The sequence below is a fragment of the Rissa tridactyla genome, chromosome 8 (genome assembly GCF_028500815.1).
Source record: "Rissa tridactyla isolate bRisTri1 chromosome 8, bRisTri1.patW.cur.20221130, whole genome shotgun sequence".
Taxonomy (NCBI): Eukaryota; Metazoa; Chordata; class Aves; order Charadriiformes; family Laridae; genus Rissa; species Rissa tridactyla.
The window spans coordinates 49,043,874-49,070,502 of NC_071473.1; the positions used below are offsets into that span (position 1 = coordinate 49,043,874).

General features: G+C 38.7%; 1 protein-coding gene across 1 annotated transcript; it reads left to right on the forward strand.

Annotated features, from left to right (window-relative positions):
• The first annotated feature begins 35 nt into the window (after positions 1-35).
• On the forward strand, positions 36-22,000 carry SCP2 (sterol carrier protein 2). The gene is made up of 16 exons (XM_054212530.1): positions 36-204; positions 2,181-2,235; positions 2,885-2,956; positions 4,739-4,870; positions 5,823-5,887; positions 6,922-7,048; positions 7,872-7,935; positions 8,190-8,276; positions 8,893-9,043; positions 9,934-10,081; positions 12,053-12,160; positions 14,427-14,580; positions 17,524-17,617; positions 18,220-18,349; positions 19,791-19,870; positions 21,108-22,000. The coding sequence occupies exons 1-16, from the start codon at positions 163-165 to the stop codon at positions 21,201-21,203; spliced, it is 1,605 nt and encodes a 534-aa protein (XP_054068505.1). The 5' UTR covers positions 36-162; the 3' UTR covers positions 21,204-22,000.
• The last annotated feature ends 4,629 nt before the right edge of the window (positions 22,001-26,629 follow it).

Here is a 26,629-nt window from a genome sequence, read left to right on the forward strand (position 1 = left end):
CTTTAAGAAAGAGGGGCGGTGCCGCGCCTCCCGCGCGCTCGCCCCGCCCCTTCGCTCCCCTGCCGCGCGCGCGCGACTGGGGGTCTTCGGCGTCGTCTCGGCCGGCGAGAAGCAGCGCGAGGAGGACGAGGGGGCACGCGCTCGCCCGCCATCATCATCATCATGCAGCGCCGGGTGTTCGTGGTGGGCGTCGGTATGACCAAGGTACGGGGCTCTCCGCCGCCGGCCCGCGCCCTCCCCGGCACCGCCGGCGCGCTGAGGCCGTACGAAACTCGTCGCCCCCGTGGGTCGAGGCTTCCCCTGGGGGTGCCTCAGAGGGGGGCGGCCTTGTGGGGGCCGTGCGCCTCCTCCCCGGCCGCTGTCTGAGGAGAGGCGTGCGGGGCCAGCCGGGCCCGCGGGTCAGGCCTGGGCGGCAGCGCCTCCGCGCAAAGTTCACCTTCCTTCGGTGTGTCGGGGGGAGTGGAGCCGCTCGCCAAGTCAAACGCTTTGGAGCTGCGTTGGGCAGGTCGATATAACAGAGTTGTAACGGCCAGAGCCTTTCTCCGAGTCACGGCCGCCTCTGGTCAAGGGCTCGTCCCCTCGCTGTGGGGGCCCAGGGAGAACGGGCGGCAGCAGAGCAGGTGCCCTGCAGAAACTCTCCCGGTGCCGATCTGTACCTGGTCATTTGCTTGTCGACAGAGTTCCCGCAGCATGGAACAGTTTCAGAGAGGAGCAAAAGCTAGAGGAACGTTTTTTCATCCGGGTGGATGAAGCTTAAGATGACTTTGATGTTTGCCAGAGTAGTCAGAACAAAACCCCCGCTTTTTGAATAACTTTTTTTTTTTTATGTTGCTGCGTGAGTATTTTTCTGGCATGTGATGATATAGGAGAGAAAATAAAAGGTAGAAGACTTCATTCTGTTAATTGCGTTTATTTTTGATGATTTTTGGAAGAAGGTGATTTTTGGAAGTTATTGGACCTCACCTTATGCTCCTTTGCGATGTGCTGAAGGAACGAACAGTAGCGTGGAAGAAACAACTAAAGCTTGTCAGTTACCAGAGTGTGTCTTAAGAATTTTATTATGAAGTCTTTTAGGATTATATCCTTTCTCTTTTTTTAATCATAATGATGTAATGTCTGCTAAAAACTGGTATACCCTCTCAAAATAACAGTCCATGTTTCCAATGTGTGTAATTGTCAGTTCCACAGACCATACCTTTCTTTTTCAGAAGTTCAGTGTGATTGAGAAATTATCAATACTCTCTTTCCCTCTTTGTTAGCCCAAGAGACGTCAGTCACTCTGGCAGACTTTTACAATGATCAAATCACTGACTAATTTCTCTTAATACCTTCAGTATGAAGGTTCTCTCTCTAAATTAAGGAGAGGAAGCACTACAGAAAGTACAGCTAAGTGTTGCAAAAGACTGGAGTTGGGGAGGTGAGCATAAGGAGGTAGCAAATTAGCTTTTGTATGCTAACAGTGAATGTCAAATAATTACTAGAACTGTAAGTAGTTAGTGTGAGGGGTTTTTATCAGTGACACTCTTGCATTTTTACATCATTAACGAAACCACGTGTATTTGTTGGTAGACTCTAATGAGTCATACTACAAAGGAAATAGAAATACCACCTCCACCCCAACGGTGAGGGGTAAGGCACAATATGATGTGTAACAAAGTGGAATAAGGCTTGGGAATAGGAGGCTTATGTACAACTAAGTTCCGTACAAAGAACAAGCATTTTCTTGTTACAAATAAGAGTATAACAAAATAAAGTGGAAGGAAAGTATTTGTCAAAGCCTTAGTGAAGGTTATGTCATGTATTGTTATGAATCAGTGAAGGTGGTAGTTACTCTCTGTCTCACCCACAGCCTTTGGACAGGGTTATTGTCCATTTCTATACAAGTCATGAATCTTCTTTAAGACTGAGCATAAATGATCTTCAGCTTCCATAAAATTGCACTATTTCCTGTTTTTAGACATTGTGGGGTCTGTCAGTAGCACTTGGGAACTGTTGAGATTTTGTGCATGCACTTTCTGGTCAATTGCATTGTTTGCATTATTTAAAACTGATCATTCACAAACCTGTTTCTAAGTTAAATACACGCTTTTAAATATACCAATTTGAGCAAAAGAGGTATTATATCTCTGATTTGTTCTTGTGGTTTTGTTTTTTTTTCCCTTTTCTTTTTTTCTTGTCAGTTTGCAAAGCCTAGTGAGAAGAGCATTGATTATCCTGACATGGCTAAGGAGGCAGGTAATTTAATAATAAAGATATTTATTATGTATATTATTTATATATTGTATATATTTTATATTTAATAATAAAGCATTTAGTTTGCTGAAACTTATTTTAATCTTTTTATTAAGTTATATAAGTATAATCTATTTATACAGTTAATCTTTTTATTATACATATGAAGGAACAGCTACTGTTCAGTAAATAGATACAGATAAAAAGCAAATCAGAAGCTGGTAAAAAAGAATACTTTCAGAAAATCCATAACTGACCTGTTCAACTCACTGCCTTCTAGTACTGAAGTCAAGAAGATAGCTTAAAATTGAACCAGACACTTAAATAATTGTATACCTACCTGTATTATTCCAACATACTTTCATTGGGACAAACAACCTTTGTGCATGAGCACAGAATTGATTAGATGAATTTTTCGTGTTCAGAACTCAAAATACCGCAAAATTGTCCTTATGAGAATTAAGATGCAGGACTATATTAACCATTCACATCATGTAATAAGGAATTTGTATAGCACACTCTCTTGTTTGTGAATGCATGAATCGTACATACTGCTCTAGGTTTGCTTGTTATGGGTGTGAGAGCTGGGTGGTGGATTTTTTTTTTTTCCTTCAACTATTAAATTTTTTTTCAACTTTTAAACTTTTTTTAGGCCAGAAGGCTTTAGCTGATGCTGGGATTCCTTATTCAGCAGTGCAGCAGGCATGTGTGGGTTATGTTTATGGTAAGTAATGTCATTTGATTGGGATGTGACATACGTGATGTGCAGACATCTGTGTGGGTAAAGTATGGGGATCCCATCAATTTCAAGTTAAAATATTTAATCGTGTCAGTTTGTAGAACTGTCTCAAGCTTTTAAAAAAATTACTAGTTTTAGTGATCCTAGATCTATGTGTGTTGCGCGGAGTTACTGGGCACCAAAGCCAGCTCAGGTCAGGTCAGTGCTGCACTTGCAGGGCTTCTTGTAAGGCTCATCCTCCATTGGTTCAGGTGATTCCTGCTATAGTAATGCGCATAAAATGCAACTCAAATCATGGGTTACAACAGTTTAAAGGTATTGCCATTATAATGTCCACCCCTGGTCTCTTTGAGACAGGTTATAGGGTTTAACATTGCAATGAACTCCTCCCCTTGCTCCGAGCCTGGCTAGCAACAAGGGACTCCTGCTATAGTAATTCCCATAATATGCAACTCAAATCCTGGGTTACAACAATTTAAAGATGTTGCCATTATAATCTCCACGCCTGGTCCCTTTGGGCCAGGTTATCGGGTTTAACATTGCAATGAACTCCTCCCCTTGCCCCTGCTCCAGCTTGGACTTATCCACAGACAACTGCAGTCCCCCTCTGTTGCAAGCGGAGCCTTATTTACGCGCCACAGTCTTTTCAGGGGTGTACCTGCTGCGGCACAGGCTCATCCACAGCCACAGTTGCTTTGAGGCGCACCTCTTCCAGCGTGGCCTTGTCCATGGGCCACAATGCCTTCAGAGGTGTACCTGCATTGGAAGAGTAAAATGAGAAAATTTGTGGGTTGAGATAAAGGCAGTTGAGTAGGTAATTCGTGGCAGTAATGGTTACTTGGGAAGGCAAATGGCATAACTCCAAACATTCCCTCCCCTTGCCCATCCCCCCCCAATCTTCCCCCAGATTTATAAACTGAGCATGATGTCGTATGGTATGGAATATCCCTTAGATCAGTTGGGGTCAGCTGTCCCGGCTGTGTCTCCTTCCAACTTCTTCCGCACACCCAGTGGACTCGCTGGTGGGGTGGGGTGAAAAGTAGAAAAGGCCTTGATGCTGCGTAAGCCCTGCTCGGCAATAACTAAAACATCCCTGTGTTATCAACACTGTTCAGCACAAATCTGAAACATCGCCCCATATTAGCTGCTGTGAAGAAAATTAACTCTATCCCAGCCAAAATCAGCACAACCCTCAAGTGGATTTCTAGTTGACACCCTCAGGAGAAGCTTTTAACTTGCAGTCACTACTTATTGTAGTGAGAGGAGATGTGTTAAGTGACTGGTTTGAACCTTTTCCTGGCACTCCAATTCACAGATGCCTGGTGTATTTCCCAAAGCAGTCAAAATCAGATTTCTATTATGGGGAAATCTGTTTCCATTCCAAAGAGAGTTTTCCATCTGCTTTCTTCCTGTTTCTTGATTGATGACTGTATTATGGCAACTGATGGAGGGTCAGTCAGCTGTGATACCGGTAGCAGCTTCCAAGCCACGCCATTCCAAGATGTTTCTGTCCAGTCCAGTTACTTTCTGTGGATTCATGGCCTGTTATCACAGAAGCAGGATAAAATTCTGTTTCTAAAATCTGATGATTTTCATCTTTTTTCTAAGGTTCTTGTACAGTGGATACTTGAGCGGCATACTCAAGATGACAGTTCAAAAGTTCAAGTCTACAGTTTAAGTGGTATCATTGCACATACTTGGTGGCATTTCTTTTTGCTAGTAAAGTTTGAGATGTACCTTATTTTAATGTTGTGTCTCTGTATAAAGGTGACTCGACCTGTGGACAACGGGCTATCTATCATGGTTTGGGTTTAACTGGCATTCCTATTATTAACGTTAACAACAACTGTGCAACTGGATCAACTGCTTTGTTCATGGCCAGACAATTAGTAGAAGGAGGTGAGTTGTTGCGCTCTGGGACTGGGTGATACATATTCTCTATTTCTATAAATATAACTTGATTGAAGAATGGAACTAATGAATGTGAGCACTATGTGTTGAAAATGTCCTGTCCTCGTAGGCAAAATTGTGTTTTCTGCCTCACTCAGCTGAAGAGATTGGTCAGTTGTATATACAAATGGAAGACCAAGCACGTAAAAGAGTTAAGACTATCACTTTGAACTAGAGCACTATGTGTGCACCTAAGAGACTATGTCTGTGTTGCAGAAGATGGTGCATATGGATATAAATGTCCTTTTCTGTGTCATAAGCTGTATGAACATAGTAAGTAATAAGCCAGTTAATTCTTTTTTTCTGGAAGAATTGTTCAGAGCAGTGCAGAGCACGTTGCATTGTAGTAATGCAAGACACTAGACTCTGCAGGATGAAAAGGAGAGAAGAATCTGCTAAAAAACTTAGGTTTGTTTTTTTTTTTAACTTGAAGTGAACACAAGTGTTCGACTAACGCACTTTTGGAAGGGAGGGGAAGAGAGCAACACCTTGTGACAGACTGTGTTTTGAACTGACGGAAGAGTGTTTCCGTAGTTCCTTTGTGGACTTCGATACTTTCTTGCACTTAAATGTTGTGTTTTTATAATGAAAACTGTAGTCACATTCTGTATGATTATTCTAGTATTTCTAGCAGAGAAATAAGTGCTTGGTCGTTTAAGATGATTGCTGCCAATCAGTTTAAAAATAAACCCAAACCCTGTAGTGATTTCCCAATTCTTCAGTATCAGTATGTTTGTGTCAGTACCATTCTCATCCCAATTTGACTCTCTTTCAAAAATGAAGAAGGGAGGAAGAGCAGGAGGTAGGTGTTACGTATATTTCTTGTAATTGAGTGGTTGTTAGTATATAATGTTATTTATAATTACGTTGCATTTTAAATAGCTACAAATTTTCTTTTAAGGTTTGGCGGACTGTGTTTTGGCACTTGGCTTTGAGAGGATGGCAAAAGGATCCCTTGCTTCAGGTGTAAGTGTCTGAAACACTTCATATGTTTCATTGTATTCATAGATGAAATACACCTCCTCGTTCTCTGAGACATATTTTTGTAAACACCAGTTGCTTTAAGATGTTGCTGTAGATGATGACAAAATAAACCATTATTTTGAACCATGAAAACTTCTAATTAGTTACATGATTTTGATTGGAGCTATGATGTACAAATTTTGTATAGAATGTTTTAGAATTTATGTAGTATGTCATGCTTTTATTAATTTGCCAATAATACGTTAAAGGCAGGGTTAATAGGGAATAATGGAAATACCAGATAGAATATAGGAGCATTGAGCAATTGCAGCGTCTTTCCCAAAGTGACACAGCAAAGTGAAGAAAGAATCTGGGTCTTCTGGCTTTTGGTGCTTACTCAGTTGACCAGTTAATGCACTTTCCCAACAATTAAGGACTTTGGTAAACTTTTCTTTCTTGTCTCTTCTTTGTTTTTACTGGAGAAGTGTGGGGGTTTTTGTTTTGTATTTTGCCTTATGGCAAGTAATATTAGAGCCCATATGTGGTTTAACTACAGAACTGCCAAATTTGATAATATACGCAGATTTGTGTGAGAAACGTTAAATTTAGCAACTGATCGAAAAGAGTAGGAGTTATGTTTAACATGCTTTATGATATTGCATTTAAGCTTCATTGAAAATACTACTACAGTATTAATTTTATAACTTTGAACGATATTAACTGTAGGATTTTAAGATGACATAAAAAATACCTGAAGTCTTCTACTGAAAATACTAAATGTGATAGAATCACGTAGGAGTGATCCTCGCCATGAATCAGTGGAGTGATTATAATGTTAAGCATTTTCTGCTTATTTACTGTTCCTTACAGTTGAGAAATTATGAATGCTTTGAAACGTCACTGAAGTGCAACGTACTGTCCAGTGGAACTGTTAAAATATCAGGAAACCCTCTATTTTGCTTGAAATCCATGGCACTTTTGTGATGACGTTGTGTTGAAAAAAAAAAAAAAATTATAACTTTTTCTCTTCTTCTTAGTTTTCAGACAGAACTAATCCAATGGACAAACATTTGGAAATTATGATAAATAAATATGGTTTAGCAAGTGCTCCAGTAGCACCTCAGATGTTTGCAAATGCTGGCAAAGAACACATGGAGAAATATGGTATGTTAAAATACATTTTTTCATTGTCCTCTTTTACTGAAGTGATTTAAAAGATAGGATTTCATTTTGGAAAATTCAGTGGCCTTTCTTTTACTTAAGTACTACAACTGCAGCATCTACAGCTAACACATACAGGAATATATTTGGATAAAGAGCTATCTACAGAAAAGTTGGCGATGTGTAGGTAAACAAAACCATCAGGAGACATAATTAAGGCTGTGATACAGAGTGTCTGGTAATCATGCTAATAATACGGTTTGTGCCTCTGTAAGGTCTGGGCCATAACATTGCAAAACCTCCTGCATTTTTAACTTGTGTCTTAGGATGGGTAGATGGGCTTGGGACTGAACTGTTTGACAAAAGCCTTCGGGTATTTGATTCAATATATAGTACTAGGCTGCTGCCACTGCTGTTTCCTACCCCCTCACCAGATAAGGGAACTGGCTACCAAAAAAGGTAACAGGTTGGCCTGTTGAGCGTCTTTTATTTGCATGCAGTTTTAGACTAGTATATGGAAGACTTAGACTCCAGTATTTCACTACAGCTGTTTTGCACTGATAGGAAAATGAGAGTTCAAGTTCCAGTAATTTAATAATACCTCAAATAAAATGGACTTATTTTCGTTTCTTTTATGTTAGTAAGTGTTAAATATCCAGGTAGGATGTTCAACCTAAGTTGAGTCCTAAAGAAACCCTTGATAACAATGAGTCTCTTGTAAAGATGCTTGTAAAGGTCAAATTCTTATGACACAATATTTAAAATGCTATGTTAGCACTGTTTGGGTAAACAAAGTATTTCAACACAGCTTTCTTTCCCCTTCCAGGGACAAATCCAGAATACTTTGCAAAAATTGCATGGAAGAATCATAGCCATTCAACTAACAACCCGTGAGTAATGTACTCTACCTCTATATTGAACGTACGTTGCTGTTACAAAATTCGTGCAAAACTGAGTATTATTTTTAGAAATACTTTGCAGAGTATGTTCCTTATTATGGAATGAGAATTATACCCAGCATAAATTCTATATCCAGTTCCTTACGCTTTGTAAAAACAGCTCTGTAGCTGTCTAATAGTGTGATACTAGTAAGTCTGCTAAAGGTTGTGCTAAAACTAAGATCGCATCTGTGTATTTTTTGTAGGTATTCCCAGTTCCAAAAGGAGTACACATTAGATGAAGTTCTGCATTCTCGCAAAATTTTTGATTTCTTGACTGTCTTACAGTGTTGGTAAGGAGAAGACTTAGCATTGTGAAATAAATCTTGATGTTAAGACAAATATGGTAGGACATCTATTTAAATAAAAGTCTGTTTGCATGTAAATTAAAATTTACTGATTATTTTAAGTAAAACTTATAATAAATGAAACAGATGTGGAATATCTGTCTTGACCAAACGCTATCTAGATACGTGTTCACAGCATAATGCAGTAAGGTGAAATACGTTTTGTACTTTGGAGCTTTCACATCACTGTATTTCTCTTACTAATGTTCATCCATTGCTGTTAAGTGTTAATTCATCTCTTCAGCTTTTCTTATACGCTCCTGAAAGGCTTGTTATTAACAACACTTCTAGCCAAGTAGAAGCTTTGATTTTTTCCTAAATTGAAAAACTGTAATGCTATGTTTCTATTTTGATATCATAGTTTTCAAATGCCTGTTATAAATATTACTGAAAGTGTCCAGCAAACACTGATAGAGTTTAGTTTCAGTGGCATCAGCCGAAGAAAGTAGTTTTTTGTTTGTCCTTTTTTTTTTTTTTTGTTTGTTTGTATTAGAAGATAGTTCTATTGAAGATTGACCTTACTAATTCAGAATGATGACATCATTATTTTTCTTTCAATCAGTCCAACATCAAATGGTGCCGCAGCTGCAATTTTGGCTAGTGAGGCGTTTGTGAAAAGGCATAAGTTGCAGCCAAAAGCTGTGGAAATTCTAGCCCAGGTGATGGCTACTGATTATCCAAGCACATTTGAAGAAAACAGTTGTATGAAGATGGTAGGTTTACAATTCTCTATTCCTTAAGGTTTTTTTTTTTTTTTAGTACCTGAAAGTCCTCATGATACTCTAGACACTTCCATGTCAGTAAGCCAGCAAATTATAGGGGTAAATGTAAAAGTAATTTCATTTGGGCAGGTGGAGTATGGTTGTAGAATAGAGTATGGTTGTAGAATAACGGTAAGAAACTTATAAACAGGCTATCAAAGACCTACTTTTTAATAAATTACTTAAAGGCTGCTTTTTAAACAACTTGAACAGCAAGGAAAAGATTTCTTTAATTTTTCTGTTTCTAAGAGTAAGGAAACAATTTAAACAATTTTACTTATCTCTGTGTAATACTGAAGCTGAAATAGCCTGTTGGGTATAATCTGGTAATTGCTTAAGTAGAATGAAGGGAGAGACCCGAACTACAAAATTTGGATCCTACTGCAAATTGACTAAAGCAATTGAATGTAAGTCAAACCATTAGAATACCCAAAAGTTTCTACTGTTCTATTTGGGTTTCAAATACAATTCTATTTAGATGGCTGATACAAAAATGTAGCAAGACGGTTTGAGGATTTGTTTCAAGGGTGTTGGTCTGAGTCATGCAAAGGAGCAATTTGGCTTGTGAGCAAGGTTGAGAAAATAGAGGATATTCCCCAGAAAAGTTTCCACGTGCCAAGAATGAGACTTAGAATATGTTCTTTCTTTCTATACAATTCATACTGTGTGAATATTAAACTCTGTGGTATGTGATGCTTTAAAATAAATTAGAATGCTACCTCACTTACAGGATATATAGAAGCACATTTAAAATTAAGTGTAGAAATTAAATTGCTAGTTCTGTTTCTTTAATGATATTTTAATGTAATGATATTTTAACATACAGTTTCTTCTTGTTGCAGGTTGGCTATGATATGACTAAAAAAGCTGCTGAAAAATGTTTTGAAAAAGCAGGCCTAAAACCTACAGATGTTGATGTGATCGAACTTCATGACTGTTTCTCAGTTAATGAGTTCATTACCTATGAAGCTCTGGGACTCTGTCCAGAAGGTAATAGCGTCATTGGAGATTGTTGTTTTATTGAAGTGGAAAGCATTAAAAATATCTTTTTATCTGTTCATATAATTAGAACTTTGAGCTGTCTACTGGACAGATATTTGAAAATCCTATTAGCTAACCTCATAAGAGAGAAAAGCAAGTTACCACTGTAGTAACATAAGTAAGACCTGTAAACTCTAGAATTAGCTTAACAAAAGAGCGTGCTACTGTGATTTCTGAAAAAATAGAGGAGGCAAATTAAAGTGTTGGACAGCTACGTGAAATCATACAGCTAGCTTGTGCAGGGATGGTTCTTTTAAGTGAACAGAGCAAGGAAATCAAGGACTCTTCTGATCTTTTTCAGTATTACGCCCCTTTTTCAGGGCTACATACTGAACTACCCCAAGATTTCCCTCCATCTTTGTATTTCCTTGTAAGGAAATCAAAATCAGACAAGAATTGCCTATAGAGGGCTTTACCATGTTACTTATCTTTGATGGGACTTTTTTAAAATCTTGAAACATTGTTGCCTTTGAAGATACAGAGTTGTTGGCAAGTTGTCAACGTGCCAACTGGATAACAATGCACAATCTGTCCAGATTAGTTTAATTTCATTGAAGTGAGTGGATTTACAACAAGTTAAGTGGCAATGGAGTTTCGTTCTGCGTATGTAAATCAAACTATTAAAATTTTCTACTGAAGAGTTTTTTGTTTGATTTCACATAAATAATGCATTGAACTGCTACTTCAGTATTTGATACATTTTAAACTCTAAATGTATTCTTGCTTTGCCTAAATAATCATCTGATGTAATCTTTCTCTAATTTGTTTTTAACTAATTTTGAGAAAATACCATACTCTATCACTAGATGGTGTATTGTATTAAGTCTAAGCTTTCTCACTGAAACAGAGAAGTTCACAGATCTTTAGGAAGACTTTTTATGTGTTTGTAGGTCTTCAGATGCTTGCTTTTTACTGTCTTCTTTGCTGTGTTTTTATGCTATCTGCTAAAAATGGTAAATGTTTGACATTATTTAAGTAGGTACATTAACCTTTTTAGCTTCATTCCTTTAATTGAAGATACAGAAGAATCCTGATGGTACTTCTCTACTTGACCAATAAGTCTTGTGTATGTTAATTTAATAGTGCAATTCTCACCACCTTGCAGTCAGTCTGACCTTAGTAGTATGTGAAACCTATCTTGAAATGGTAGACTAATTAGACACAGAGATTAGTGAAACAGCATAAACCACATTGTGGATTTAGATGTGCAAGACTAAGCTGGTATTCTTATTTAATGGCAGAAGTAAGTTAAAAATACAGGAAATGTGGCAGATCTCTTTTAGACTTTAGTGTTAATAACATAGGCTGAAGGAGCTGGTACAAGAATCAAGGAGTAAGGGACCGGTCAAAAGGGAAAACTGTCTGCTAAAGGCATGGGAACTAATAGTATGGAAAGCTAAGCAATCCCAAGCATTAGTCTTACGAGTGGTTTTATTTACTATCTTAATGTCTTAATGCAGCCCAGGGTACCTTTAGCCCTCTTTGTGGCAAGGGCTCCTGTTCAACTTGGTGTTCACCAGGACCTCCGTGTCCTGGGGGTCACAAGTTATGACTAGCTCCTCTTTTACAAAAAGCATGATTATCACTGCAGTTTCATTAATAAAATAACGAACAGCTTCATTATATTGATTATATCATAATACTGTATATCAACAAAATAGTTCAACAGCAAATTTAAAAAAACTTTCGTATCAAACACTAGCCCTTCTACTTCTTTTCTGTGTTATGCTTTCTCCAGTGGTATAAGCAAGTCTCATTAATGTAGTTTGGCTAATTTCATTCTGCTCTTTGTAAAATTTGTGGTGTAGTATTTCCTAGGTTTTGACTGACATGCAGCATCTTCAGTAAATGACAGTAGAATTGAAAAATCACTTAAAACCAAAAAAGGAACATTTTTCTTTTATAAATACTGTTTTACAGGAAGAGCATGTGACCTAATTGACAGAGGAGACAATACTTATGGAGGAAAATGGGTTATTAATCCTAGTGGTGGCTTGATTTCAAAGGGACATCCACTTGGTGCTACAGGTATGCAAAACCATTTCATTTAGTTGTGTGGGTTAGATAAGAGATACAGCTCTTGAGCAGGCAGTTGCTTCCCACTTAACTTTGTCCATACAAAACATGAGGGCTTCATAAGATTAGAAGGAAGCTCTGGGGTTGATTCTGACTTCCAGCTTATGCAAGCATTAACGGTGTAGGATTGCTCAAACCAAAAGGCCTGGAGTGTGAATTTGATCATTAGCACTTATTTAATTTTATGGTGCCTTTTTTTTTTCTGTTGTTATTAAAGCCATCTGCAAAACAGCTTAACTTTTTTTAAGTAATTGCTCAATAGTACAAGTTCTGCTGAATGTAGTTTGAATAACTATGTTCGTATGTTGTCATCCTTTAAAATTCAGGTTTAGGAGATTTTTACAGCATCTGAATAGCATGTACCCTTGTTAGCTGGGTCAAAAGCTATTTCTGCTAAGCCTTAGATGTCAAAATATTCATCTGATGTTTACAACAGAAGCTCAGTTAGTTTCCCAGCAACATAGGTTTTCCTTTTCTTTCTGTTTTGTTTTCTTTTTTGTTTGTTTGTTTTCTTTAAACTGCTACACTTACTTCCAAAATGACCTGGCTCTTTGATAAAATGTGTTTGGATTTGTGAAGATAATTCACCTTCCTTGTTTGGAAATGTGAGGTTGTTAGAAAACTGAGGAAACCTCGTAAAACAACAAACCTTAATCTAAACAGCTGTACCAGCTGGATAATCTGCATTTAGTGTAGGGGGGGAAGTATTAGGAAACTTTGGAGGAAACACATTGCAGGTAAATGAGACTGTGGGTTTCTGTAACAGGATGAGTATTATATTGCTAGGCTTGTGTTAAATTTTTGTCAGAGAGTGATAAATGTAGAGGCAATTACTGGTATTCGTGCCTCTCTCTATTGCCATGGGATGGGGGGAAGAATCATTAAATTGCAGAAAATGACAACAGACTGTCAGCTTAATTTCACTATAAAACAGTCTTGAGGCTAGCTGTGTGCTCATCGGAGGTCATGTAAGTCGTCTTAAATTTCCAAACTGTTCCAGGGCAGGTTGTGCCACGGTATGTGTTCTCTCCTTGGGGCTGGGAGAGTGTGAATGAAATCTGTTAATTCTCATCTGTGTCTGGGATTATAAAACTTCTTAATCATCCTCTTTGTGATGTTTCAATTGGCAGTGCATAAAATTCGGTCCATAAAATTCAGTACATAAAATGCAGATTCCTCCTCTGACTTGCCTGAAGTCCTGCATGGTTGTCAAGGGGAAGGGAGAGGAAGGGGTGGAGGTCTGTGGGTGGTGGAGGGAGGAAGAACTGTGTGTGTGTGGTGGGAGTGGGTCACAATTGCAGAAACAGGGGGAGACCAAGGGTAAGTGTGATCTGAAAACCAGGGCTGTAATGAAAAGGAATTCACTTTTCCTGGAGGCGAAGGACCTGGGGTGTTGGTTGACAGCCGGCTGAATATGAGCCAGCAGTGTGCCCAGGTGGCCAAGAAGGCCATCAGCAGCCTGGCCTGTGTCAGGAACAGTGTGGCCAGCAGGACTGGGGCAGTGATCATCCCCCCTCGGCACTGGTGAGGCCGCACCTTGAATATTGTGTCCAGTTTTGGGCCCCTCACTGCAAGAAAGACATTGAGGTGCTGGAGTGTGTCCAGAGAAGGGCAACGGAGCTGGTGAGGGGTCTGGAGCACAAGTCTGGTGAGGAGCGGCTGAGGGAGCTGGGGGTGTTCAGCCTGGAGAAAGGGAGGCTGAGGGGAGACCTTCTCGCTCTCTACAACTGCCTGAGAGGGGGGTGTAGAGAGGTGGGGGTCGGTCTCTTCTCCCAGGTAGTAACTGATAGGCCAAGAGGAAACGGCCTCAAGTTGGGCCAGGGGAGGTTTAGATTGGATATTAGGAAAAACTTCTTCACTGAAAGGGTTGTCAAGCGTTGGAACAGCCTGCCCAGGGAAGTGGTTTAGTCGCCATCCCTGGAGGTATATAAAAGCCATGTAGACGTGGTGCTGAGGGACACGGTTTAGTGGTGGCCAGCGTGAACGGTTGGATTCGATGATCTTTAAAGGTCTTTTCCAACCTGAACGATTCTATGATTCGTTTTGGGCCTCCCAAGAAAATACACTTCGGGATATCTCAGCTGTCAATAATTAACTTTCTCAAATCCTGTTGCATGGATTCACTTAGCATCTTACCGGGGGAGGAGGTTTATGGAATACGCCTGTAGCACGCGCCTTCTCTGCTTTCCCCAGCTGAGCTCTGTGCTCGATTTTTCAGGCCTGGCGCAGTGCGCCGAACTCTGCTGGCAGCTGCGCGGTCTGGCCGGGCGGAGGCAGGTCCCCGGGGCAAAGGTCGCGCTGCAGCACAACCTGGGCCTCGGCGGGGCCGTGGTGGTGACCCTCTACGGCATGGGCTTCCCCGGAGCCGCCAGGTGAGCGCCCCGCGGGGCCGGGGCCGCCCGCAGCGCCGGGGACAGGCGAGGCGGGCCCGTTCCGCTGCGTAATGAAGTGGTGGGGCAGCGGAGGGCCTGCCCTCTGCGTGCAGCTGGCCTCTTGAGGAGGAAGACACCGCTGCCCGCGCTGAAAGACCTTAGAAAATCGTCGCCTCGCAGACTGTCTCTCTGTAGGGCAAGAAATTGCACTGCTGAATGAAAACGCGCGTTCAGCATTCGCATACAGCTCTTGGTTATACTGTCTTTGGAAACTTTCCCTGTGGGTTCAGTAGTGGTGTAAGCTAAGCTCACTTTGTGTTGACTGTGCTCCCATATCTTTGTCTTTCAAAATTTGTTTTTTTTTTTTTTTTTTTTTAGAATTATTCTTTGCCTCTGAGCAAGGAAGACATTGTGCTGTAAACTAAAACTTGCTCAGCAGTTGGAACTGTTGTGTACCTACAGCACTGCAGGTGTATACAGAGATTATAGCTTAATCCTGATAAACAATATGTGCTGTGTGTTACAAGTTATTGAAAGGAGCAAACTGGCCCATAAAAATGGCTCGCATGATTTCCTGTAAGGAAAAGTCTAATGTTTGTAGGGAAAAAACCCAACAAAACAAAAACCCCCTTCCAAGAACAAAACATGGCACATTAAAATGAATTGAAACTGGGGACTCGCCAAAAACAGCAAGACATCCATGGGAATAGAGATACCCACTGCATGCACTGCTAAAATTGTTACTTGGTTGGTTTCATGCAGAATTGCTTTCAGCTGTGTGTGTTACATGTGGTATTCTAAATACTCATTAGAATTCAGGGATGTCGCTCATCCAGTCCTGGCTAAAGAATTTGCACTTGAAATTGTAGTGTCCTTCAGAGTAAGAGGATAACCCTGTTATGAAGCTGACTTGCAATCTATGCTAGGAAGGACAGGAATTGAGAGAAAATACTTAAAATTTGCAAATACACCAGAATTTCAGGAGAGACTTTTTTTAATACACAGTTCCCTTTGTATTTTCGCTTTCAACTTTGCTCAGAAACATTGAGCTACTCTTTGTGGGTATTATGGTTTTGGTTTTAAAGCTCGATGCCAGTACTTTATATGTGCTCTAATAACCTGTGAACAGTAAAATTCATTATGTACTGGAATTACAGAAAAAATATTCTCCTCCCAAGTCATACTTCTAATTTCTGTTTTTGCTAGACCTGTTCTGTTCCTGGGAGGTGACAGTATAATCTGTGGAAGAGATAATGAGAGAAGCAATTGAACTTTGAAGGGTTGCAACAGTAACTTTTTGTAGTACAGTGTCAGAGGTGATAATCCTATCACTTCTGTAATCTGTAAGAGGTTAGACCATATGAGAAAATAGGTGTTATACAGGAAAAAATCATGTGTCTTCATGGATTGTCTTCAAACATGCTCACAAAACTTGGCGGTGGGTGTTGGTACGCAGTTTTAAATCGGAGAGGAAAGACTGTTACAGGGAATATACTATTTTCCATTGCTTTGAACTTTGTCTTTAAAAATATTGTGATTTTATGTAACAGGGACTCTGTTGCTATTTTGTATACTGTTAACCTTGAGGTACTGCTAGAAGTAGTGCCTTTCTGTCAGGAAAAGTTTTACATGTATAGATGATATTTCTCCTGAAGAAAGAAGTCTGATTTACTACAGCTCACTTCACCTTCATTGGTATTGAGAATTTTTAAAATTCTTTTTTAGGTACAACTCAGACCAGAGAAGTCTTAGCAATACCAGTTACATCTTACCTTAGAGAAGCTTAAAAGCCTTTAGTTCTCCCAAAGGCTTTGTGTGCAAGAGGTACCTGACACAAGGAGTTGCACCAATGTATATCAGACTTTGGAATGAAACAGTGCGGCTGATCTGTTCAGACACCGCTTATGTAATTGAATGATGTTGTGTGTTGTGCAATTAAGGGAAAGGTGGTAGTGTTTCATGCTTGTGAAGATACTTCATGCCATTTTTTCTGCAGCAATGCATGTAGACTTAATCATTGGATTCAGATCTAGCCTGTAATTAGTGGCTTTCATAAGAGCTGCCAAGAATGTACATCAAGGTAAATGACAGCAGGACTTGATCCATTTTGGATTAGTCTTTGAAACAGTTTTGCTTTCTTTTTTTTTTTTGGCACTTTACATCTTGTTAGTACAGCCTTGGTTTATTAGCAAAATTGATGTGTCCTCTTCAGATGAGACAGTCCTTACTGTTGCTACCCTGGCATACATCTGTAGGGTAGTGTTAGTACCACACAAGTAGGTTCTAGCAACATTTCTGAAGCGATTCTGTCTCTTCAACAATATCAAACCTGACCACAGTTTTGAACTCTGCTGCCAAGAGATGGTAATAATTGTAAACTTGTTTTTCCTGATGCTTGAATTGCCATTTCTTTGGACATCTCTATACTTACTTTGGCTCTGGGTGCCTCTGCAGAAATGAAGAATAAGGTTTCATGCTGCTGTCACACCATGCGGGGTGACATCTCCAGAGAATCAGGAATAATGCTTAGTACTTCTTGGGACAGTTAAGAGACCTGCATGAATTGGGAGGGAAAAGGGGATTTGTTTTGCCAAAAGAAAAAGGGTGGTATTTCTCTGAGATGGTGCATATGCTGCTCTCTGTCTTCCCACAAGGTGTGGCAACAGTGTTTGCTGATTTATCTTAACAAGATTAGTGATTTACTTTCATTATAAAATTAGCGTCCTGTCCATACATGCAAAAACATCTAGATACTTGAAGTGATTGTAATTCATGCTGTCATGCCCATGAGAGAGTAAGCTTCACTTCACTATCATATAGTTGTCTGTATTGCTAAAGTGTTTCAGTGTGGCTGTTCTCGCTGGGGTTAGGTCTATTCATGATAATTTTAAGATGCTGAAAATGTGATTAAAGGTATGTAAATAAATGGGTTTTTCATTTCAGCACTGGCCGTATTGCGGCTGTGCCTCTCAGCGCAGCTGTTGATGGATTTAAGTCACATTTGGTCTTCAAGGAGATTGAAAAGAAGCTCCAAGAGGTATTTGACTACTTCTTTTACCTACGACAGGATTTTAATTTATGACAGAACATGTGTGAAACCTGATGGGAATATAGTAGCATCAGTCACTTCCTCACTACCTCTCATTGAAACAGATGTTACAGCTTGGAATTTCGCTGTGTCAGAGATCTTTCTATGCTGGGCCATGATTTTAAATTACTTTTTTTCAGACAGTTGCTACCTGCATAAGGGTATTTCAGTAAAGGCAAGTTTATATTGTATGTGAGGAGCTTGCTAACTAACACAAGAAACTTTAAGTTTGTGTTTGTTTCTTGTTTTGTAAGTGTGATTAGAAGAAGAAATCACATTTTATCATCTTGACTTACTTCATTTACATCAAGACAAGACTATTAAGAGAGTGGTAATTTTTCATAGTTCATAGATTTTAATATAGATAGTCATATTTGTGGGTTTTGGTTTTTTTCTAAATGGTTGTTTAAATGAAGCCTAATAGGGGGAAACAGATATTTCTATGTTAGTAGAAAGGGTAAAGGTTTTTAAATTACTTCCTGTTTAACTCAAAATATTTTAAAATTATTTTGAAGTAAATGAATAATTTGCATATTACATGGTCATTACAGGACGGCGAGCAATTTGTCAAGAAAATTGGCGGAGTCTTTGCCTTCAAAATAAAAGATGGTCCTGGTGGGAAAGAAGCAACTTGGATAGTAGATGTGAAAAATGGTAAAGGCTCTGTGGCAGTTAATTCAGGTCAGTGCTATTTTATTATGTCATTGCAGAAAACACATAAAACTAATGAAAAGAATATAAATTCATATTCTGTTTAAGCTGTAGTGACCTGAGCAGAAGTGGTGTAGAGCTACCTTAATTTTAAACTTCTTATTACTGACACTTTTAATCCACGATGTTTTGGACCAAGAATGAAACAACATCTACTCTGAATTCTGTCTAGGTAATAGCATGTTTGCTTAGAGACTCCAGACAGATCTGTCATATGACTCTTACAGGAATCAGAATTTTTAAAAAATAAAATAAAAAAAATTAAAACTTCAGGGGTTTTGTTTTTCTCACCTCTTAAAATTTGGGCCAGAAATGTAATTTGTAGCTGTTTCTTCAGTTGCTTTCTTGGAGACACTGGTAGGTAGAAAGCTGGTCTATCTTGTTAAGTTACTTCTCCTCTGCAGCTAATTAAGCAATAAAACTTGGCTAATTTCAATACTGCACCAGCTGACATCAAGTTCCATTTTAAAAAAGGCAGACCTAAATAAGACACAGATGGGGTGGTGGTGGGGAACCCCACAAAAGTATTGGAAACAAAGGATTTTTACCCTTGCCGTGAAAATATCTTGTCTCATATCTGAAGTCATGCATCCTAGTAATGTAAACAAAAATCCAAAGACAACAGTCTGTTCTCAGAATCTTGAATATTCATGAACCTGCATCATAAAGTGTTTAATTAAAAACGTGCCAGGGGAATTGATTTGGAATTCAAATTCCATTCATCTAAGTTAATACAAAAATAAAAGCACTGTTTTCTGTTTTATGGACAACATTTTATCAAAGAGTTAAGCTTAATAATAAGGTGAGTGTGGGAAAAGATGTGTGCAGTTTTTAGCCCTTTGTTATATATGTTAATATTTTTGTTAGAGCTTATTAAAATAATTTTTCAGTTTATTTCTGGTAAGAGGATCCGGAAAATGTCTGTATTTGAATGAACTCAAATGAGTGTTTTTAGAATGCACATGTTGTTCCCATTGAAGGAGAGGGCAGGAAATGCCTGAAATTTCAGTGATGAGTATCTTCAGAGTGTGTCACAGGGGAAAACATTTATTCTGAGTTGATCTCAATACTAGCGAATTTAACCTTGATAAAACTTAAGATGATAGTCAATGTTTGCAGTTAACATTCTGTCTGATTACAAGTAGATGATTATTTCTTTTCAAGGAATGAATTTGCTTCGCACCTTTCAGAAAGTTCCATCTTTCTTCACTGTTGGGGTGGTCTGTGCTACGAGGTGGCACAGATGGCTGTTGGGTGATCTCTTGCTGATATTTTTATAATGGCCCTTATTTGTATGTACTTCATGTACCCTTTTGCTAACCTGTACTATCAACAGACTCTTGACGGAATTGCAGCTTCTACTACTGTTTCATCTCATTTGGAATCTTCATAGTCAACTCTTATCTTACAGATAAGAAGGCAGATTGTACAATCACAATGGCTGACGCTGATCTGTTAGCTCTCATGACTGGCAAAATGAATCCTCAGACAGTAAGTATAGCAAAGATGAGATGATAAGAGGACTGACTCGTTTGTTTTGAGTGTGTATAAGTTGAAATCATTTAAATAAACGCCCTCCACCAAAACTGCCATGGCTGATCTGAAAAATGACAATTCTTGACTTTCTCTGAACAAATTGGCCAAAGTAAGATTAATCAAGAAAAGACAGTTTCTGTTCTTCTGAAGTACGTATTATCTCAGACATCCTGTAGGTAATCCGAAAGGGGATATAATAGTGCTTGGTTTGCAGAGAAGAGGGGGAAACTAGTGTTTGTAGCATGACTTAAGAAAGGAGGAGTGTTGGCCCTCTGTTTGGAGGGCTTTACGCTCACAGATGGCATTAGTGTAAGGAGTAATCTTGATGCTAAAAAAGAGAAATAGAGGTGAGCATCCACTGAATGCCTATGATGGTTTTTTTTTTTTATTCCTCAGTGTGTCAAAAGCAGCGATAGTGTACAAGTAAACCAGACGTTTAAGTTAATTTTAAGTTGCTGTTCCATACTTCTAAATTTGAAATGCTCTGGGTAACGTTCTTTTAATTTTTTTAGTCTGGTGGTCACAGGGTAAATAAGAATTTTCAGAAGCTAAAGCGTGTCTAGGAGAAGTTTGAAGGTAAAGCACATTATAGAAATGTTGTAATGTACATGTAGGAAATTCAGAAGCAATTACAACTTTACACCTACAATTTGGATATTTTAGTGCATGCAGTTCATCCTTTTTACAAGGTCTGGAGGAAAAAACCCAAACCTTTAGCATGTCTGCTTCACAAACTAGACTTGTAAAATTGAATTTGTCAGTAACAAAGCCAGTCATAGCTGGGGAGAATTTGAGTAAGAAATCAGTTGCGGCATCTACTGTACACTGTTGCTTTATCATCTTCAATTGAAATAGTGAACTCTCATTCTGTGAGCTGGCATCACCAAACCATTGTGTGTTCTGCCCTGCCCCAGATCTGTCGTTACGATAATCCAAGAAAACAAGCAATACCAAGTTTATTCTCTTTAGGTATCACAAATATAATAAGCATGCAACTTCCTCAGATTACTGTTCTACCTTCCAGTGTCAGAAAATACTTTTGTTGATGAATGTAAGGTGTCTGCAAGAACTGTTGTAATTATAAAACTGCAGGCCAGGACCTGCACATACATAATAGCCCATAACTTTTGGGAGGGGTGCATTTGGGGTAATATATTGTATTGCATTTCATATAATTTTTCTTTCTTTTTAGGCATTCTTTCAAGGCAAATTGAAGGTTTCTGGGAACATGGGCATGGCAATGAAACTTCAGAATCTACAACTTCAGCCAGGCAAAGCTAAACTTTGAGCTCATTAGAATAAACTGTCAGTACTTGATATTCTTGACAAAAAAGTAGAATGAAACTAGACATTATCCATAGTATGGCACAGGCTGGGTTTGATTGTACCTCTCTCACCTAAATTCTGTGGTTAGAGACCGTAATTCTCTTAATAAATTCCAGCAGTTTGTCTATGGCAAAGGTTTTCAGGCTAAGCTTGAGTCACTGACTCTTAAAAATGGTGTATGGTGGGTATTTGTGACAATTTTTGTTTTAATATCAAAAATTTTATAAAACTTTGAGTTGAGTGAGGCTGCTTACTGTTGTTCAGGTTAGCTGGGAAGAGAGTGAGGAAGGTTATAAATAGTTTGACTTATCAATTAAATGAGTTGCATCTTTTAAAAGCTGTAAATCAGGTCATACAAATGCTTTCAGACTTCCATTCTAACATTTGCTGCTGCTTAAATTAAAATGGTCTTGTAAAGGGGATCTCTAACACTTTTTTAGAACACGCTTTAGGAATTTGCTATAAAATACTTTTCTTATTACTACTTTGGAATTAAAAAATAAAACATCCAGAAGTAGGAACTAGAACTTTGCTTTGAGATTCACAGGATTTGATAGTACTTCACCTTGGAAAAAAAATTAGGTTTGCCAGGGGAGCAGAGAGGGAGTATAACCAACATTTAACCTGTTTTCTCCTGAGAAAATCTGGTGTTGATCATTATGAAATTCTTATCAGTAATGTAAAAGCTTTAACTTCTGTTTTGGGAAAATGTATTCTGGTTGGAAGTTTAATAGAAAATTAAATATACTTTTCCTGTTCCTCTGTGTGTCGCTTCCTCAGATTTGTAAATGTGGATTTCATGTTAATGCACTGAATTGACTATTTTATACGGATTATCATGAAGGGTTCCTGCAGTCCTTCATTTTTTTTCTCCTTAGTCATTGTCGTAGATACTCCATAAACTACATCTCAGTCCAATAAATACATCTCACATCCTCACACGTGGGCCATGACTGAGGAACTTAACCATAAAATTTCACTTCCCTGTTTTAACTGAAATCATAATAAAAATAAGCTAATTCATTCTGCTGATCTTGTGTGAATGGTTAGCAAATTGCTGAGCAGTAAGAAGAGCTGTACTGAATCTGACCAAAAATCGATCTAGCCCGCTGTATTTTCTGAGCGTTCATACCCGTGGAGGAATATTAAGATGTCCCAAACATCTGTTTACCCAGAATAATTTCCTAACTGCCAGTGATTTTAATTTTTTTTTTTTCCAGCTTACAAATTTGAGCCAGAAGTGGTGTATCTGTATTTGAAGTCTTTGGTGGATAGTCTTTCATGAGCTTGTCCAGTCCCATTTTGAATCCTTGGCTGCTTTGTAGCTTGGGTCAAGAGTTTCTGTAGCTTACCTTCACGTCATGTGGAATTAAATGTCTTCCTTTTTATCTTATACATTGCAGTTTTATTTCATACCTCTTAGTACCTTTTTTGGGTTTTTGTGGGGTTTTTTGTTGTTGTTGGGGTTTTTTTGTGGGGTGTGTGTGTTTTGAGTTTTTTACTGGAAGAAACAGTGAACAGCTTTGAAGCACTCCTGCTTTCTATAGTCTTGCCCTATCACCTTCAGAATTCACAGCTTAAAGACGACCTGCTATTTAATGGAGAGGCACTGGTCCTTTTGGCCCTCTGTGATCCTTCCTGTGTGCTGCATTCTGATTGTCCTATCTTAAAAAGTTTTCAAGATACAAAAGCGTTTTCTGCTTTTATTTTTCTTTCCTTAGTTGCTTTTCTGATCACTGCTAGTTTTGAGCTGATGTTTTCTTAGATCTCTTAAAACTGAGTCTTCGTTTCTTTCATATTCTTTCATAAGTCAGTGCTTATTTCTGCACTGTGAAGCTGAAACTTTTTTAATTATTGCATATGCATTGCTTTACTTATACTGAATTTCAACTGTCTGTTTTACTGTCCAGGCAGTCAGTGTTCAGACCTGCCTGCAGCTTTTGTCCTCAGCCCTCATTTTTAATATCTGAATGAATCAACTTTTAGCAGCCCACAGTTTGTCGTCTTTTCCAAGGCTTTAGTTTGGTATTGAATAGGACAGGTATGCCTTGCTCCACTGAAAACTTCTTAAAACACAACCTACTACATAACGAATCGTGTTTCCTCTTGTGTACTTGTTTATTGACTTACCCAAAGGATTGTAGTAGATAGGAGTCGTGCATCTCAAACGAAAGCAGTACTAGCTCTCTACAAAATAACATTTGCTAATGCAGCCACTGCTTTTTTTCCTAAATTCTTGCCATTTGGCTTGTGGGTTTAAAATAAAGGGGAATTACAGGATTGCAGCAGTAATTCTGTACTGAAAACAATTTGTTCCTCTAAACAGAGTTGCACATACACCCTTTCATTAGCAAGCTTTTTCCTCCTTTTGAATCACTGATGCCACCAGAAAAGCTTTGCATAGATGTCTCTTATGCAAGCTAAGAACCTGCCTTTTCCAAGAATTTTGAGCACAGATACAACATATTTTGGCCACTGTTGAATTAAAAAAGCAAACTAATTTGGAAGTGTGAACAAGCTAATGTGGATCATAGTAGTCCTTACCAGTGAACATTTAAATAAGATGTGCTCGCCTGCACATTGAGATTGTTTTTGAGGGGGGGTAAACAGCACAGGAATATTAAACAAAAACAGTACAAAATTAACTTTGGAGCTTGTTTGCAACCAAGAGAAAGAATATCCAAATCTGAGACTCTGAGCCTTCAGGGAAATCTCTAGGTTTGTACAGGCTCAGGACTTTCAGGTTTGGGCACTTGCAGATACAATGTCGTTATAACAGAAAAATCCCAGATTAAATGTAGGTGTTTAGTTCACTTATCAATTTTAGGTAGAGGGAGTAATGCAGAGGTTAGCACAGCCTACTTTCTCTGCTTGGAAGTAAGAGAATAGTCAATTTTCTATTTCTCCTGCAGTATTTAAGAAGATGGAGTAAAGTACGAAGTTGTATATTTACCCCATCTAACAGACAGCATCTTATTTAGACATCTGTCTTGTGTTACTCCTTCACTTTCAGCACCTTCTTGCTGTCATAACTTGGCTGAGAATTTTTTAGATACGATATAATACTTTTTCTGATTTTCCTTTTTCTGTGAGTGAGGTGTGTGTGGGGGGGTCTCTTCTAAAAATCCTAGATACCTCATTTACATTGTGCATTCTTGGAATCTGATAACTTTGAATTAGACAGAATTAATTTGCCCTGTTCATGATGAGGAAGTAGGCAAAGCGCTGTGATACAGAGCAAATTTTGATGTTAAGTTTTGTTACTTATTTTTTGCATAACTCCCAGTTCACGTGAGAGGCAATTTCAGCTTTAGACATTAAAATCCTCATGAGTTGTTCTTCATGGACTCTGGTGAGTACCCTTTGCAGCTCTTAGTTGTTTGTGTTGGTTTTTTTTTTATTTTACCAGCTGTGATAAATGTTTTAATCATTTGACAGCTGGAGATCTGTCAGGTTGGCAGGTATAGCTTAGCTTTACTTTCCTTTGTAAAATTCATGTAATTCTTTCAGATATGAAGTTTATAATAAAGAAAAAAGTAAAACATGTTTCATTGCTATAAAAGAAGCAAATAGATTTGCCAGAATTGGAGGCAGTGAGCAGAGCGATGCCTGACTCAGCAGATCTGGCTTGCAGGAATTTGAGGGAATGCTTTGGTTTTGGAGCGCAGATTTTCTTTTTAAACTTTTACTTGAGTTTTGTGTTTCAGTCTTGCTGCCTTGGCTAGTTAGAAATAGGTACAATGCAGTACGTTACACACTTTATACCATGATGCATTTTCAAAAAAGTGCTGCTTTTCTTATAATTAATTTGAGTCATTAGAAGAAAAGCTGATGGTCATAACATGTCTCCTTTCCTTGAGAACAGAGCCACGCTACATCAAGAAATCTCAGTTCCTATGTTGATCAGGATAACAAAGAGGAATTTGTTACAAAATTCTGAGTTTGGGATATTTGCAAGAGATCTCTCTGTGGCTAAGTGAGGGCACATCCATGTGCAGATGAGGCAGCCTAGGGGGAAGGCAGTTACTGCAGCTGTAAGTTGTTGGATGGAGCTGACCTTATCTCTTGAATAACTTCATGGGGGTGTGTGACACAGAGTGCCTAGTACAGGTGGTTGTAACTGTGAGTGTTAGAAGGGGAAACAGAGAATTTGGCAGGTGGCTCATCATGGCTTTATTTGTGTAAAGCAAGTCCTCCTAGTAGGAGGTAATCTGGGATCTCTTTGGTAAGCAGCAGAGAAAGATCGGTTTGCTCAGGTGGGGAGGCTGTGAACAGCTGGTTTGTGGCAGCTGGGTTAAGGGGCTATTCTTTTGGGTGACAGATCATTTCAGGATGCAGGAGGATAGGACAAAGGGACTTTTCTACAACTTTCCTCTCACAATAGAAAAAAAAGTCAAATAATCACGTGGCTGGATTTGTCCATTTTCCATATGTCAAATTCATCTGAGGTCAGTTTAAACTGTTACCTCCTTGGAACAGGAACTACATCGCTTCCTGTTTTACAGAGCGCTGAGCTGGATGTCAGCTCTCGTTAAACAGAAAAGAATAAGAATGCAATTAGCCTGGTGGATAAAAGGCAGGAAAAAGTCTCTTAGCTATGAAAAATCAACACTTGAGGAAGCAAACCACATGTGGAGAACAAATGCTGGAATAAAACCCAAATGTTTGGAACAAATTCCTTTATTACTTAAGTAAACATCAGTGTAATTTGTTGGAGTGACAGTGTGAGCTGTTCTGTACCCTGTATCTGTAAGAAGAATTCATTGCTAACTTAAAAGCAGATGGCTTTATGTGGCCCTGGGTGAGTTCTCTGGGAAATGTTAGTTATATACTGTGAGATAGGAACAGAAATATCCTCATAATGCTGCAGCAGGCTAAAAGGAACATGGATAGTATAAAACAAGTACAAAATATGCTATGTCTGTATCCCATATTTCAGGTAGATTAAAAGCAGTCATGGATTTTTATTTTTTTTTTAAACAGTACATGTCCTCTGGGAGAACAGACATCTTAAAGTTCATTCAGATCAAGACACAGATGCCAATAGGCTCATGGCCAGCCTCTGTTGTGCATACTTAGCTTTGAAAAATACTTCCTGCGTTGGAGACAAAATCCCCTTTTATTCTTTGTGTTTTGATTATTCATTTTTTGAAGCAAACGATGGCAAGTTACTTAAAAGAATTTTAATAGGATTTTTTCTCTCCTTTCAAATAAAGGGACAGTATCAGCACATAGCAGTGGATACTTCAGGAATGCCAATATTTCTGTAGAGTCTTATTTAAATCAGATAAATAAAGGTGAGAGTAAAGAACGTTCTATTACCTTTTAAGATACAGCTAAAACTTAAATCTCCTGAATGCCTCATGCCTCACTCGATGCTGATCACAA